The sequence below is a fragment of the Lottia gigantea genome (assembly GCF_000327385.1).
Source record: "Lottia gigantea unplaced genomic scaffold LOTGIsca_21, whole genome shotgun sequence".
Lineage (NCBI taxonomy): Eukaryota > Metazoa > Mollusca > Gastropoda > Lottiidae > Lottia > Lottia gigantea.
The window spans coordinates 503,743-518,539 of NW_008708458.1; the positions used below are offsets into that span (position 1 = coordinate 503,743).

The window sequence follows — 14,797 nt, forward strand, 5'->3', positions numbered from 1 at the left end:
ATTTATAAGGGAAATCCCATGGTTATACAAGTTATGTTATTTTTTTTTATCTGGTTTGTCTATCCAGTGTAATTTTTAGTGGGAAGGCCAATGGGATGCCCCTCACAGAAAAAAGTCTGGTCTCATGGTTTAGCCCCAACATGCCCCCTCCTCCATATGTTTCATAGAATCTATAGATTCTGTAGAATTTACGACCTCAACGAGCTATAAATGAAAGCCTTAAATTTCTGACTCGGTTTTTATTTAGGCTTTGTTTTGTTTAATTTCAGAATGTCCCGTAGAATTATGAAGCTGTGTACAGATTGAACCACAAAAAAATATGAAGGTTACAACATTAAGCTTAAGCCTGTCTGTGATATTTTTAACACTCAATGTGGTATCAGGGCAGACCTTTGAGGATATCTTACGCGAAGTCCATGTGATAAATGCAACTGAATGCAAGTATAACAGATCGGGTTGTGGGTCTTGTACATCAAACACATGTGGTAGAACATGTGGCGGTCGAATAAGTTTCCCAACTATGCATGCTCTGTCATCTAGTAGTAATCACTTTTCATATTGTGTTCAGCCAAAATCGTTGCCGTCTTTTCCAACTAGTGCCAATAAAAACACCTCTAGACAATTTACATTTAAAACGAACAGGACTTGCTCCCAAAAGCTTGAAGTGGAAAATGCTGCAACTATTAGTTTTTGGATTAGAGGATCTTGTTCACCTGCATGGTGAGTATTGCAATAATTATTTTACTCAAAACGTCAGTGGTCTTGCAGTCTGGGAAGAAAAAACAACTTCTACTACAAACAGCATCAGCAACTTCAAAAATAACTACAACAACCACTGCTACAAACAACAACAACAACACGACCAACTAGTGCTACAAACAACGTCTACAAACTACTAACATTACTACTACTGCTTCCACTACATACCAACAACAACAACACCAACCACAACTGCTACTAACACTGCAACGGTTAGCCAACTACTTCTACTACAACATCAACTGCTACAACATAAACACAAACAATCACCACTACTACTTCTACTACTACTACGATCACTACTACTTTAACTACTTCTATTACTACTATACTACTACTTTCTACTACCACTACCACTACTACTACTACTATTACTACTACACCACTACTACTTTAACTACTTATATTACTACTACTATTACTATTACAACCACTACTTCTATTACTACTGCTACTACTACTACTACTACTACTACCACTACTATTACAACTACGACCACTTCTACTTTTACTACTACCACTACTACTACTACTATTACTACTACTACAACCACTACTACTTTAACTACTTCTATTAATACTACTATTACAACCACTACTTCTATTACTACTGCTACTACTACTACTACTACTACTACTACTACCACTACTATTACTACTACGACCACTACTACTTTTACTACTTCTACTACAACCACTACTACTTTAACTACTTCTATTAATACTACTATTACAACCACTACTTCTATTACTACTGCTGCTACTACTACTACTACTACTACCACTACTATTACTACTACGATCACTACTACTTTACTACTACTTCTATTACTACCACTCATCACAACCATTACCACAACTACTACTACAGCTTCTACTACTACTACTATACTACTACTATTACTACTACTATACTACTACTTCTATTACTACCACTGTCATCACAACCATTACCACTACTACTACTACTACTACCGCTACTAATAATACTGTTACTAGAAACAACAACACTGCTGTCTATGAATTGCAATGAGGTCATGATGTGGCTTAGTTAATTGGTTAGTTGTAACAACTTATAAGTCCAGACCAGAGTTTTTCAAGGATTTTGGATGTTCACAGTTAGAAATTGACAAAGTGTCCTCTGTCTTTGCAAAAGTTACCTCAGTGCTCACTGGTGTCTTCATGAGCTCAATTAGAAAAGGAATACTTAAACAATTGCATTTCATTTCATTTTATTTAATATGAAATATTCTACATTACTGGACCTATATTTGAGTTTTCATTTATACAATCTTCATTTATAGTGAATTTATGACAGTTAGTGGTACTGGTACACAAGAAAATAAATGGAGTTTGAGTAATACAGATTTAAAAATTAAAAACAATGTATCAATATTAATATCAACTATATCACCATCATCATGGACTCACATTGGATTCAGGGTAATTAGATGTTTATAATATAAATAAAACTTGACGCAGAACCCTGCAAACCTGCAACGGACCAAACATTGCAATATAATGTGAAAGGGATTTCCTAACTGAATTTTTATGTCACTAAACAGCATTTTTTTTTACATGATTGTCAATGGTCTCTGGAAAAATTAGTTTTTTTTAAAAAAGTTTTCAATAAGACTTTCCTGTAAACATTTTTTGATAAGAAATGGTCCAACTTATCCTAGATCTCCCCTATATGGTATCTTAGTTTAGGCCTATACTCATACATGTGTACAGGTCAGGAAAAAAAATCTGGAGATTTGCCTTGAAAAATCTGGAGATTGGGTGAAAAGTCAGGAGATTTTTCCAAAGCGCGTAAATTCCTGATTTGAAACTCCAAATTGATTGTTTTTTTCTTTTTTTTTTTCAAATAGGCTTTAAGCCTTGTAAATTTGTGTCCAGAATTCTTGAAGAGTTTTAGAAATTTCATATGGCACCGGTAGCGGTATTTATTTTTTCTCAATATGACTTGATATGATATACAGGTAAAACACACTGATAATATTCAATATAGCCTACCACTTAAATAATGAAAAAAAAATTTTTTTTTTGTTAAAGGGAACGGAAAATGCTCAAGGGTTTTTTAAGAATGGATCATCTGTAAATGTGACACAATTAGATTTCTTAATACCTCCTCCGTATATGGTTAAATTTGGACCTGATCAGGGTAATTTGAACTTGAATCTGTGTTTTTCTTTGCTTAAATTGCTTCGCTTTATTTGCTATTCGGCTTATTGTTGGTTCTGTTGTTTATAGATAGGTACCAAGTACATATTATTCATTTAAAGGGACAGATTTGCCATTTATGAGAGTTAATTTGGATCGTGAATATATGTAAATAGTCTTCATAAAGAAATTGCTTCAAAACTAGAGCTTTCACTTTCTGGGAAGGGAGCATCATCAAAACTGAGTAATTAAGTGTCCACATAGGGCAATTCCATTATAACAACAGTAGTAAGCAAATATCATTGGATATACGCCCATCTTCATATTGTAATTTTTTGTTGTTGAAATGCCAAAAATGTGTAGGCCTACATAAAATGGGAAATCTTGTATGATTTATATATATCTGTGCAAGATGCCTATTTCAAAGAATGAACAGTAGATAGCTTACTAATTCAACACTTTAAATCTATTTGAGATTTAAACCATTTACAAATGAATATTATTCATGATCTTCATAATTTACAGGTTTTGAAAGTGGAGATTCTGTGAGCTTTCTTGATGTAAGAGTTTATGAAGACTTTTTAACAGACAGGTATGCATTAGGCCAGCAATGTTATTATATTTTCTGTGACACATCATAATTGCGATTGTTTAAGTCATCTAAATTTTTCAGGGAGGCCAAAATTTTTTCTACTGGGACTGCTTATACCTTGACTGCAATATTCACCTTTCTTGTATCACGGAAGTTTATAATTGAAGCATTTTGATTGTATTGTACGGTAGCAAAACAGCAAATCAGAGACCTCAACAAAAGTCTGCGAACACAAAGCCATAATGCTTACAGCCTTTCTGTCAAGGGCTCTGAATTGCTGTATGTACTGTCGTACAATCCAATCAAATCACTACATTTTATGATACAATAATAGTGCCTATTGCAGACAAGGTATAAGTATGAACTTCGTGTAGTTCTGTCATAAATGTAGTTCAATCCGTTATAAAGTTTAATCTTAAATCGTAATTCTTATTGAATCTAAAATCCAATCTTCATGAAGTTAGTATTAAATCAATAAATAAAACTCTAGGGCCTATATCTTTTAAATATTTCTCTGATGTTCAATAGTAGTATATAGTTGACATATTCTGTGGCTGATTTCTTAAGTTAAGTATGAGCTGTTTTATTATTAAATTATTTTGTATCTTTTAGAGAAATGGGGTCACTTTCTGACAGTGAAAGTCCACCAGATGATTGCAGATGTCCAATTTCTTATCCGAAACATAAAGACGCAAATACTTGTAGTCAATCTGGAAGTGGTACTCAACCTACTCAAAATAAATATCAAGGTTCTAGTTCTACATTTTATGATATAAAAGCTGTATATGACTCTAACAGTTCAACTGTATGGGCAGTCTCCAACGCGACTTCTGTAACATTAAAGCTAAAACTTTATGATGAATACAAGGTAGGCAGATCTCATTAATTAATCACTTAATATTCTAGTTGGTAGAGCTCAACCACAGATATCTACATCTATTCATAGATTGAAAGTCCGATGAGAAAAGCCTCTTGGAAAATGAGAGGGAGGTTTGAAATTCCTTATCATTGAGTTCTTATATGTCTAGTGCTGTTTGACCCCTAGACAATTCTGTGGCCCTCGTCCTATTGATCCCTAGAAACACCATTGGTCATAGAATTACAGAAAATCACAGACATTGGAAAGGAAATCCGTTGAAATTGGATCAAGGAATTAGAAAACAAAAGAAAACAAACCTATTGATCTCTATCATTTTCTAGGTAACAAAAGTTAACGTTGCACTTGAAGAGGCAAAGCCAGCTGATGCGAATGTGGAAATAGATAATAGTAATTGTATTGTTACTACAAACAACATAAATTGTACAATAAAGTAAGTGTCTATGAAAAATTTAAATAGGAATCTAACTATATAGGGTGATATCGTATAACAGTTATCTAAATACTTGTTTAACTACCTGATAATAAAAATAAACTTTTTACTTTACGTGGGTCAGAATTAGGTCCAATACACAAAGACATAGTTCTGTCTAACATTCAGCCCATGGGGACAATACAATGAATGATATGAAAAAAAAACTCGAAACGTAGGGCTCCATTTTAGCTATCTGTATCATATCTGCCAGTGAGAAGGCTAATAACAACCCATAAGTGACAAAAGTCTAAACTTCCATTACTTTTGATTCTGTGAAACAGATAGTTAAAATCAGCTGATAAGGCAAATATCACCGATATATATATGTTTATTGCATATAACATTTTGCTAAATGTGTTTCATTGGAGCCATTATTCAAACATCTGGACAAGTGCGGCTAGAGCAACAAAACCAAAATAATCAGAATTTATACAAGATCTTAAAATTTATATTGCTGTTCTGCTGTTTTTTTTCTCAGTGCTACCAAGACAACAGATGAGATAATTTTAAAACTTATGGCACCAACAGACGGTCAAATATTAATTTCTGATATTACTGTCACAGGAGAGTAAGTTTTTATAAGGATTTTTTTTTATTTCAACATTGAGTATTAATTGTAAAAGGGATGGAAAAGAGGTTTTCAGGTTTTTTTTATGTTTATGGGTCCATTTATGGCTTCTATTTGCATCGTCAGATTTCTGTAGCACCTGTTATTATAGAAAAATACTTTATAGTCACTTTCACATAAGCTGCTAAGAATTTCTTATGCTCTTTCAATAGCTAAAATAGTGCAATTTGAGTGGAATTGCAAGAACTACTGATGCCTGACTATAATCTAAATGCAAATTGATGTTGTCAGTGTAAAAGTTAACAAAACCTCTTTACAATTGTTTTAAGGCGTACAGACTCTTCCATAAACAGCAAATTTCTACCGTAAAGAAAAAGTTTCTAAAGTGGTAGTTTAGCCCTTATTTGTATTTTTGTCAGGTGCATAGATTCTATTTGCACCATTCTGATTTTCTGTCTTGTGTGTAGGTCTATATGTTTGTTTAAGATCCTGACAGTAGGAAATTGAATCAGAATACCACTGCCACTGTTCTAGCAAAATGTCCCTCATGGTACACTAAATGGCATTGCTCTTATTCATTAGCCAAGAACAAGAGCACGAAATTAGAAAGTAAGTTTTCATTTTTGTAACTAATTGCAGATGTGAATGTAATAGAAAAGGACAGTGTACAAGAACAGAAAATTACGAATCTTACACATGTAATTGTAATGGTAATAGAGGTGGGAAGATGTGTGATGAATGTGCAGCAGGTTATTCAAGTGAGTCAGACTGTCAACAATGTAATCCTAATACAAGTGGCAGTAATTGTGAAACATGTGATGAGAATTATTATGCCAATTTTAGCATGTGTTACCCCTGTAATTGTAAATCAGACAGTACTGAGAGTTGTAATAATGCTACAGGTAAATATATGTATAAAACAGGTTTGGTTGCGGGAGAAATGGTTTGTATCCCCAATTGCAAACCACTTTATTTCTAACAAATTTGGAAGTATAAATTGTACATGTTTTTGCCAATATATGCTAGAATGCACATTCTTTTTTTCAAAAATTTTCTTAGGGAGAACCCTTTCAGGTGTTCAATTGGAGGCTAGAGAGAAATTATTTAAAAACACTTAAAAATATGAATGAAGATTTAGTTTTATGGATTTAATTGATTATAGAGAGATCTGTTGTATAGTTATGACACCAGGTAAGTCCCCTAATGAAAGTTTAAATTAAATTTTTTGGTCAATTTAAGAAATTCCAAAATATTACATAAATCATGAACTTTCCAGGGACAGACTGTACGAAGTGTAAAGATAAATATTATGGCTTTGATCAACAATCAGATGTTTGTAAGAGCTGTAATTGTAGTCAAGTTGGATCACGTAATTTAATCTGCAATCAAACAGGACAGTGTAACTGTAAAGACAAAATAACAGACAGACAATGTGTAAGTTTCTTTTACATGAATTCAGTAATAGAAATGCTCAAACAAGTATAATAGATATCTATTTGAATGTTCCATTCTCAAGGATATCTGGGACATTATTCTCAAAAACTGAATTGAAAGAAAATCCAGAGATAGTTATTATATTGGATAGTAAAACTAAATTTAGAATATATTTTAATGATTGACCACTCAAGGTGGCAAAATTGAATCATATTAAGTTTTAGAGAATTAGGTCCCAGGATGATGGATGAAATGGATTGATTTTTTAGTCATTAATATTTCTTTTAACACAAAGTTCTATGTTTGGTATCTATTTTAGTAAATGTGTATATTCATGATAAATGATAAAGAAGATGTATCACCTACTATATATATTGTTATTAAATTATATTATTGTGGCATCAAGAAAACCTCTCAAAAAAAAGTTTTTTAAGAATTATAACTGGAATAATCCATTTGGAAAAAAACATTCAAATCTAATATCAGATTCTTATCAGCTGATAAAGCAAACATTTAGACCACATAATTGCTTTAAATCTACAATTTACTATAATGATTAAGCTGCTTTACATGCTAAACAAATAAAAAAAAAGTAGCCAAAAAATGCACCTGATCAGTAATGTGAAATTTAATTCAGTCACCACATGGTAAACTGAGTACTCCTTATGGTCCTGTTGGTGGGGGGACAACCATCACTATTAATGGTGTCAATTTTGGAGACAATCCTATAGTAAAACTTGGTGGAAAGATTCAGACTCTGATGTCCAGGTATGTCTCCATTAATTATATTGGGTGGCCCAAAAAAAAAACAGTTTTTAATTCAGGATTATTCATAACATAATATCAAAGTTTAGGCCTTAAAATTTAACCTCATAATTACAGATATCTTAGACATCTTTTCAGTTGTTTTTATCAGTTGAACCACTTTGAGACACCACCCTTTTTAAAAATCCTTTTCAATAAATTAATGCCGAAAAAAATGTATGTAATTTCTCTTCTGTACTTGAACTATTGCTCAATGAGGGTATGATAATAGGATCATTTCCCTCTCATAGCTATGATTCATTCTGGCCATTCTGTTGACATTTTTAATCTTTCTATATTTTTTTCAATACTTGGAAGAGTTTCATTTTCTTAATATTTTACTAAGGAGCTGTGATCTCATTGGGTGTAGGTAGGTAGATAATGTTTGATAGTGCTTTCAAACAATTTGACTTTGACTTGTGAACACTCTACAGCCATTTGATTTTGACTTCTAAACACTCTACAGCCATTTGATTTTGACTTCTAAACACTCCACAGCCATCTGATTTTGACTTGTGAACACTATAGAACGATTTGACTTTGACTTCTTAACACTCTACAGCCATTTGATTTTGACTTGTGAACACTATAGAACAATTTGACTTTGACTTCTGAACACTATACAACAATTTGACTTTGACTTGTGAACACTATACAGCCATTTGATTTTGACTTCTAAACACTATACAGCCATTTGATTTTGACTTCTAAACACTCTACAGCCATCTGATTTTGACTTGTGAACACTATAGAACGATTTGACTTTGACTTCTTAACACTCTACAGCCATTTGATTTTGACTTGTGAACACTATAGAACAATTTGACTTTGACTTGTGAACACTATACAGCCATTTGATTTTGTCTTGTGAACACTATACAGTCATTTGAATTTGTCTTGTGAACACTATACAGCCATTTGATTTTGACTTCTGAACACTCTACAGCCCTGTGACTTTGTCTTGTGAACACTCTTCAGACACAAAGGGATTTTTATGAAACTCACAGTTCTCATAATGGGTGCTCCAGGGTGATTTTATTATTCAAATAAAGACTAGTTGCATTTTGAACTATCAAACAGATTTCACGTGTCTTAAATTTTCTCACTGAATATCTTGATATATACATTTTCAGCAATGATAGTAATATAATAAAGTTCAATACTCCACCTGGTAATTTAGGGGATAAAGATGAAGTTGTGGTATCATGGGGAAATGAAATAGGAAAAATTATATTAGATTATACCTACAAACCAAACCCTTCAGTAAAGACTCCACAAAATAATACAAACATCAGGATACTTCCAGGGTATGTTTTTTTTCTTTTCTATGTAAAATTTAATAATTGGTACATGCTGTGTTCAGAAACAAAACAAGCTTACTTTCTCCATACTTACAGAGTGAGATTGTAGATCTGTTGGTTAAAGTGCTTAAAATCTAGTGGGATCACTACAGTTACACTAAATTATGACCAAATATGATCGTACGGTGACCGAAAATGTACTGGGACTCTGAAAAATGTGAAGAAAATGAGAGAAAAATTACAAATTCACAATCAAACTGCTACGTATTATGTGACCATATTGTTCCCAATGAAGTTTCTAATAAGATCTATGGGCTTAGTGCATTTCACTTCTATTGCGTTCATGGAGATATTACTGTGCTTGTTTAAAGACATCCTCGATTCAGTGTTGATCTCAACAGCGATTATTGGGTACAATACAATCCCTCGCCATAGTAGCTCAGTGGGAACCCCTTTCTGGTGAAAAGGGCGCCGGTAATCTGTGAAAAATCGTTTGTCCAATCAGATTGACATGATCAATGCAACATAAGTTGCTTTATTTTCTTCATGTTGTGATCTATGATGAGGTCTATTAATGAATTTCATTTGTGAAGGTATCCTACTTATTATGATTCAAAAAATTTTAGGTGTAAAATGAAGTATGAAGGAAGTTATTTTGATAGTGTATATCAACCACAATTAGAATTCATAACAAGTGGTTATTTGCAGGTAAGGTGAAACAAGCTTGGAATTTATTTAATGAATAAATATCTTGCTGACTTTATTGTAGATAAAGATATAGAAGAAGATGTTTGTATATTATTTTATCAGGGTATATAACAGGGCTGTGGATTATATATTATATCATATGATTATGATTCCTAGAACTGGGGGTACATGAAGGGTCATTTTTTAGCCACTCAAGACTTTGTTGTCATTTCTGACAGCTGGTAGTGGGCGTATGTTACCTGGCCTGACAAGCTATCATTATGGTTTGAAACCTACCCATATGAGCACAAATATCTTTGCTTGAATAAAGTTGTTAAATGAATTATTTTGTAGTTTTCTCATAACATATTTTTTTTTAGATATTTCAACTCTTTCAAACCTGATTTTGAGAGTATGACAGATTTATCTAGAATCTTTGGTTTAAAAATTCTTAATTAAATTTCTATTGTATTATCTTTCTAGAACTGCAGTGTAAATTCAGGTGAAAAGATAGAATGTATTGTTCCAAAATTAGATGGTATAGAGTCGATAGAAACATATTTAAATCTGGATTGTCCAAAATGTGGTATTCAACAGAATGTTACCATTGAAAAACTAAAGGTGAACAATGACTTGGATGAAGACTTTACTCGTCCCTTTACCAAAACAATCAAAATTACTGTAAGCATATATTTATTCTACAAATTATTTAGTTGAAAACAGTTCAATTTATGCTAGAATAATCATTATAACTTTAGATATAAGTAATTATGGTTTGAAAATGAAGGTTAAATTCCAAATATGAGGTGTCCTCTCTTTTGATACTATTACTGTTTCCTGGTCTTCAGTTGTCCAATCAGGTGCAAACACGTAGTTAGTAAAAGACTTTTTATAAGCCCACATGGAAATGTGGATGTATATGGCCGTCGCTTTGTCCGTCATTCCGTTTGTTTGTTGCTATGAATGTTAATATTAGGCCAGGTGCCAGTAGGTAGATGTTTCCTCACCTGGCAAATTATCTTTAATTTTTGCAAGATACCCATGTCATGATATGACTAATCATGTTTATATGCCAAGCTGATTTAAGTTTTTTATATGAAAATCTGAACTCTGGTTTGTTTTGCATAGAAACAAAATGTATCTTTAGCGACATTTAGGGGTAGAGATCGCATTAAATAACGGAACAAAATTTTATGGTATACTACTCCTTAGTTAAAATGTATCATTGGATGTGATTAGTGGTGTTTGTATAAATTGAGAGGCCTAGAAGGGGCCACGAAATTGTCAAGAAGGGCTCACAGTCAATGATAAAAGATATAATAGTGGGGGGTTACGGGGCGTAGAAATGTGAATCGATATGATGACAACTTTAAACTCATCACTAAATTTTACCATGTGATTATTACTACTGTTATGACATCATCTTTCTTTCATCACATTCCTGCAGTGTATAATAATTCTATATTTTAGGGTGAAAATTTTGTGTGTGAAAAAGATGATTTTAAGGTTCTTATTGAAGGTGAAGAATGTAAAATAATTGGAGAAATAAAAGAAACAGAAATTATCTGTGAACCTCCAGAAGACATTCTATTTAAAAATAAAATTAAATTAAAAATCATGGTAAGAATACAGCCAGCACCCTCCTGAGAAATTTTCTGCCTCCCCCCTGAAAAATTTCGATGATTTGTTGAGTCACATAGTTGAGACCCCTCGGAGATCCATCTCTCCATAGACTCTATGCTAGCTACAATCCTTTAAGAATATATTTATATTTTTCTCATTCTTAAAAAAGGATATAATATCAATAATATTACAAGATTTCACATCACAGGAATCTTTCAATTGTCAATATATTATTCTCAGTAAATTCAATCAAATGAAAATGCTGTAAATGAAAATAAACTGACAGGTGCACCATTTTTGGTGGTTGATTTGAGTCTTGAATATATGAAAATAGTCTTCAGAAGTATTAATAATGTACGAAAATCACATCATTCCTTCAAAAATATCTCAAATTAGGAATTTCTTTTCCTATTTCTATAGATGTCTTTCTATATATGGCAGTGTCTCAAACATGGATTTGAAGGATCAAATTGACCTCATAATTAAAGAGATATTAGAAATCTTTTCACAAAATTGTAACTTTAAATACGTTGAACCACTTTGAAATAGCAACTTTTTTCAAATTCCTTGTCAAAAATTGAATTTTCAGTTATTGAATATAAGCTGAATGTGGCCAAAATTTTCAGGACAAATCACCCAAAAAATATATTTTCCATGAAGAAATGTTACCTGTCCAATTTTGTCATAGTTACCAAAACTATCTCCCCCTGTTTATTCATTGTGTACAATATAACCTGAAATGTATTGTATATTTCAGGTTCATATAGGAGAAAGGTATAAGTTTCCGGCTGGAAAGATAACTTACAGAGATTTTATACAATCCAAGTATTTTGTTTTTATTATGGTTGGAATTTGTGCATTTGTATTGATAGCCATTTTCCTATTTATTTGCTGTATATGTAGAAGGAAGAAACATAAAAACAAGAATATTGCAAGGTCTATATTAGCCCCTGGTGCAACATCTATACCTAACAGTTATACTGAAAGTAGGTATTTCAGTTTTAGAACTTTCTTACACTTAAGGTTACAGGTTAAAATCAATTAATATGCCATGACCGAAACTAGGCCTTTTTTTTTGTATGGGGAAAAAATTCATTTGTTTTTGAAGTCAGTAATGCCCTCCAAGACAACACCAGACTCCTATCCCATAGACATCAAATTAATCATATTTCTATTTTCAATTTTTAATCAATGTTTTTAAAAAAGTTTTTTCATTTTGTCAAATTCGGCATGAGACATTTGATGTAGTTATGGACCTGAATGTTCCACATCAGAACCAAGGCATTTCAAGTGATGCTGATTAATCATGATCTGAGTAAGTTGTTATGCACACCAAGTTCTAGATCTAGAAAATGTTCAACCAATGAAATGTTGGCACTTACACTTGTTAATGCATTAATATAGTAATGAGGTTTAGTGAAACATTACCGCTTCAAGCAATGAATTTTTGTTTAATTCTAGTGCAAAAGACAAACATAGATATCATTCGTCCACCATCAGCTGTCAATTCTGGTGTTCAAAATTCCGCTTATAATTCTAATGAAGATGGTTTTGAAGAAACGAAAAAGAATTTTTTACAGAAATTACCACATGGTTTAAAGCCAGAGGTTGGATCGTGTATTATCAATGAAAATGAATTGTCATTTGGTAGAATATGTTTTGCAAAAGGTATGTAGACATCAGACATGTGCTGTAGTTGATAAAAGCAAATACATTCAGCACAGTAGAACACTACAGAGAAAGAAAAAAGGTGATTATTCCCTATGACTGTGCTCTGAGTAAGGAGGAGCTGGAAATAACAAAAAAAAGTACACATTGTGGATGAAAGTTTTTAAAAAATGAGCTAAAAATTAGAGATCTGAGCTGAACTGGAACCTGGTGTATATGTGGAGCGTATATAGGTGTCACCCATGGCCGCCTGTCCATCCACAAATGTTAGGAGGCACAATTCTTGACTGATTTGAACAAAACCTGGTGTGAGTGTTTGTTATCACCCAAGGATGAATCCTATTGAAAATCAGAATAATCAAAAAGTATTAAGTATGAGTTATTACCCTTGTTCTTAAAAACGCATTCAATTTTTAGCTCATAAACACTCTAGAAGGTACAGTTGTGGATGGATTTTGAGGAAACTTGGTATGAATGTTTGTTATTGCCCAAGGATGAGCCCTATTGGAAATCAGAAAAATAGAAATATTCTTAGTATGAGTTATTGCCCTTGTTCTTGAAAACGGTTCATGTTTTAGCCTGTAAACATTCCAGAAGGCTCAATTCTTAACAGATTTTGATGAAACTTGGTAATATTATACAGTATCGCCCTAAAGAGTTCAAAAGAAGTGTATGACCGAAGGTTGAATATTTCATACTGCTGATTGTTACTGTACTGCCAGTGGGCAGTGGTATATTACCTTGCAAGCTATCTTATTAATTATGTTTATAATCATACAATATGATATAAATAGATAGATTGATATAACAATGGTATTTTATAGGTGATAAAGCTAGAGTCATAGATGGCAAATTGACCATCGGCAGTACAGCAACTCCGATAATGGTCAAATCTATCAAGAAACCATTTTTAGGTAAGAAAACTGTAACATATTTAACAGTGACATTAAAATGATCTTGCTATTTTTCCATTTTCAAATATTTTTAATTATTTATGTCCTGTTTCAAGATTTCCATAAATATTAATTTACACAAAGATTCTTAACAGTCAAAAGTATGGTCACCGAAAATCCACCCCACCCCCATTCAATTTTCTACCAAATTTACCTCTATTAAGCACCACCCTCTTAACAAGGCTAGCACCTTCAATTTTCTTGATAATGAACACATGTCACCCCCCAATAAGCAGCGAATTGTCAATATTTCTTGTTAATCCGATGAATTAACCTCCTTATTAGCTTCTGACAAACAGAATATCCTTTATCTACAATCCATGAATGTAACACTTAGATAATGCACCAACATTTTAAAACTTTTTTGATTGAAGACTAGCAGAATATTGATATACACATTGGCAAAACTTGCTGTTATTGCTTAGTCCATTTTATTTCACATTCATTAAAAAATTTTAAAACGTTCCAGGAGATAAATAAGCATACAAAATTTAAAGAGAGTTGCCTTGAAGATTATTTAATGTTGAACATCAGTAATGCTATTTTAATTGTTATTAGGCCTATTGTTATTGTTAGCAATTGCACCAAACCCTTTAGTAAGCAGCCATTTCCGAGCATTCCCTCTTAGACTGTACATGTCAAACAAGAATGTAAGAAAATATGACCTTGATTATCAATATTAAAAACTTGAATCTGGCTGTGATTCTTTTTGCATTTGCATATATATTTAAACCCCAATTATATTTTGAAGAAGCATTTTTTGAAATAGGTCTCCCAGATAAATATAAGTTTTAATTAAGAATTTTGAGAATTTTTTTGTCTGCTTTTTGATAGATGATGAGGACTATCCTGATTGGGTGTTCAAAGCTTTAACAGAATGTGTTCGATTTAGA

General features: G+C 32.4%; 1 protein-coding gene across 1 annotated transcript; it reads right to left on the bottom strand.

Moving 5' to 3' along the window:
* Positions 1–1,160: 1,160 nt before the first annotated feature.
* On the bottom strand, positions 1,161–1,610 carry LOTGIDRAFT_159577 (hypothetical protein; the record flags this gene model as incomplete). The annotated part of the gene is made up of 1 exon (XM_009054084.1): positions 1,161–1,610. One exon carries the CDS (start codon positions 1,608–1,610, stop codon positions 1,161–1,163), a length of 450 nt encoding a protein of 149 aa, XP_009052332.1.
* Positions 1,611–14,797: the final 13,187 nt, after the last annotated feature.